Source organism: Aphanomyces astaci, assembly GCF_000520075.1.
Source record: "Aphanomyces astaci strain APO3 unplaced genomic scaffold supercont1.13, whole genome shotgun sequence".
NCBI lineage: Eukaryota > Oomycota > Saprolegniomycetes > Saprolegniales > Verrucalvaceae > Aphanomyces > Aphanomyces astaci.
The window spans coordinates 737,292-739,026 of NW_009798276.1; the positions used below are offsets into that span (position 1 = coordinate 737,292).

At 45.4% G+C, this 1,735-nt stretch overlaps 1 protein-coding gene across 1 annotated transcript; it reads left to right on the top strand.

Moving 5' to 3' along the window:
• Positions 1 to 377: 377 nt before the first annotated feature.
• H257_06690 (hypothetical protein) lies at positions 378 to 1,155 on the top strand (the record flags this gene model as incomplete). Its single annotated transcript, XM_009832003.1, has 3 exons — positions 378 to 447; positions 514 to 770; positions 979 to 1,155. 3 exons carry the CDS (start codon positions 378 to 380, stop codon positions 1,153 to 1,155), a joined length of 504 nt encoding a protein of 167 aa, XP_009830305.1.
• Positions 1,156 to 1,735: the final 580 nt, after the last annotated feature.

Consider the following 1,735-nt stretch of genomic DNA (forward strand, 5'->3'; position numbering starts at 1 on the left):
AAAATGTTCGGTAAGCACCTAAGTAGGTCATACTTATCTCTTGAAATTTGTATCTCTGACAGACTAGATAATTTTGTCTATTCGAGAACTATGACTTTGATGCCAAGTGTACTTATTTGACTAAGTGGAAGTAATGGGCACTCAGAGCCTGTTCGGGGAAAATACCGAGACGAAAAACCATGATGGAACGCAATCTGATTGGTGGATTGAAACTGCAATTACCGAGACGCAACCGGAATCCGGATGTGTCTTGGTTGAATTTCGTCTGGGTTTTGCGATATCGAACAGAGACCCCCCGTGTCGGTTTGTGGGCACCATGCGCCAACCACGATGCATGCGGATTCCGGATACAAGGCACTCACAATTCAATTGACGGGATGAGTCGCAAAGCGAGTCAACGCGGAGATGAACCTGTGGTGGACGATGAAAGAGTTTTGATACTGACCGGTAAAGGTGATATTCAAAGTGATTGTGATGTTCTCAATGCAATTGAAGGTAACCTTATGGTCCTAGTCAACAACAACGGAACCAGTGGTGCGATCAAGCGCTCAAAGCTCGACCGCCACCCTGTTGCAGTGAGCGGGAAGACAGCAGCCAAGTGGTCCGACGACTCGGTGACCTGTATGTTTCGACTCCGGTTTGTGCAACTGGCCCACAAGTTTGAAAACGTAAAGAACAATCAAATGCGCCGCGATGCGTATGAATTACTTGCTGCCGAACTCTCCGTGGAGGTGGATCAAGTATTAAGCGCAGAACAAGTTCAAAACAAGGTACAACTTAGTTTATATGTATATTCTACATATTACTGGATCATCTGGATATATATATTTATTTTCTATTATTATTGTAGCTACATGAGTTGAAAAAAAGTGGTTAATCCACATGTACCCCCATCAGAAAGGCTGCCACACACAACTGTGCCACAATGTAAACAGCCACACACACCACCCGGAGGACAGCCAGACATGCCACCAATAGGACATCCACACACGTCACTCAGAGAACTGCCACACACATTACCCGGAGGACAGCCACACATATCACCCGGAGGACAGCCACACATACCACCCGGAGGACAGGCACGGGCTCCACCGTAGCCACAATGTGGGCAGTCACACACAGGACACGGAATACAGCCACACACACCATCAGTGAAACAGCCACATGCACCGTTGCCACCGCCAACTGGACAGCCACACGTACCACCACTCACAATGACAAAACCACGAGTAAACCAGAACTCTTCCCTGGACACGAAATGGTCATCCGCACAATGACACCGGATAAAAAATCCGGTTATGATTTCGTCCTGGTTGAATTTTTTGTCTCGGTATTTTCCCCGAACAGGCTCTCATGGGTTGTGTCAAACTCAAACTCTTGGGGTCTTCGAAAGAGCCATAATATTTTACGTGAGTTTCACTTCGCTGCGGCATGTTTGACTTTCAAATTCTAACTCAACGAATTCGAAAGAGCTCTATTAGAGCTCTTTCGAATTCGTTGAGTTACAGGGAACAACGCTAACGGCGTGATGAGGACTTGTGATTGGACAGAGAGGCGGTTCGAATTGGCCAATTGAGGATCACAAAACCAAAATATAAAAAAAGTATCGAATGAAAAAATGTGATTTGGATATAAGATTACAAAGGATATGAATATAATTAGTACTAGGAAGACATCCATGCCATGGTTTTCAAGTCCTCATTCTTGCAGGAAACTAATTGTCACAAGGGATCAA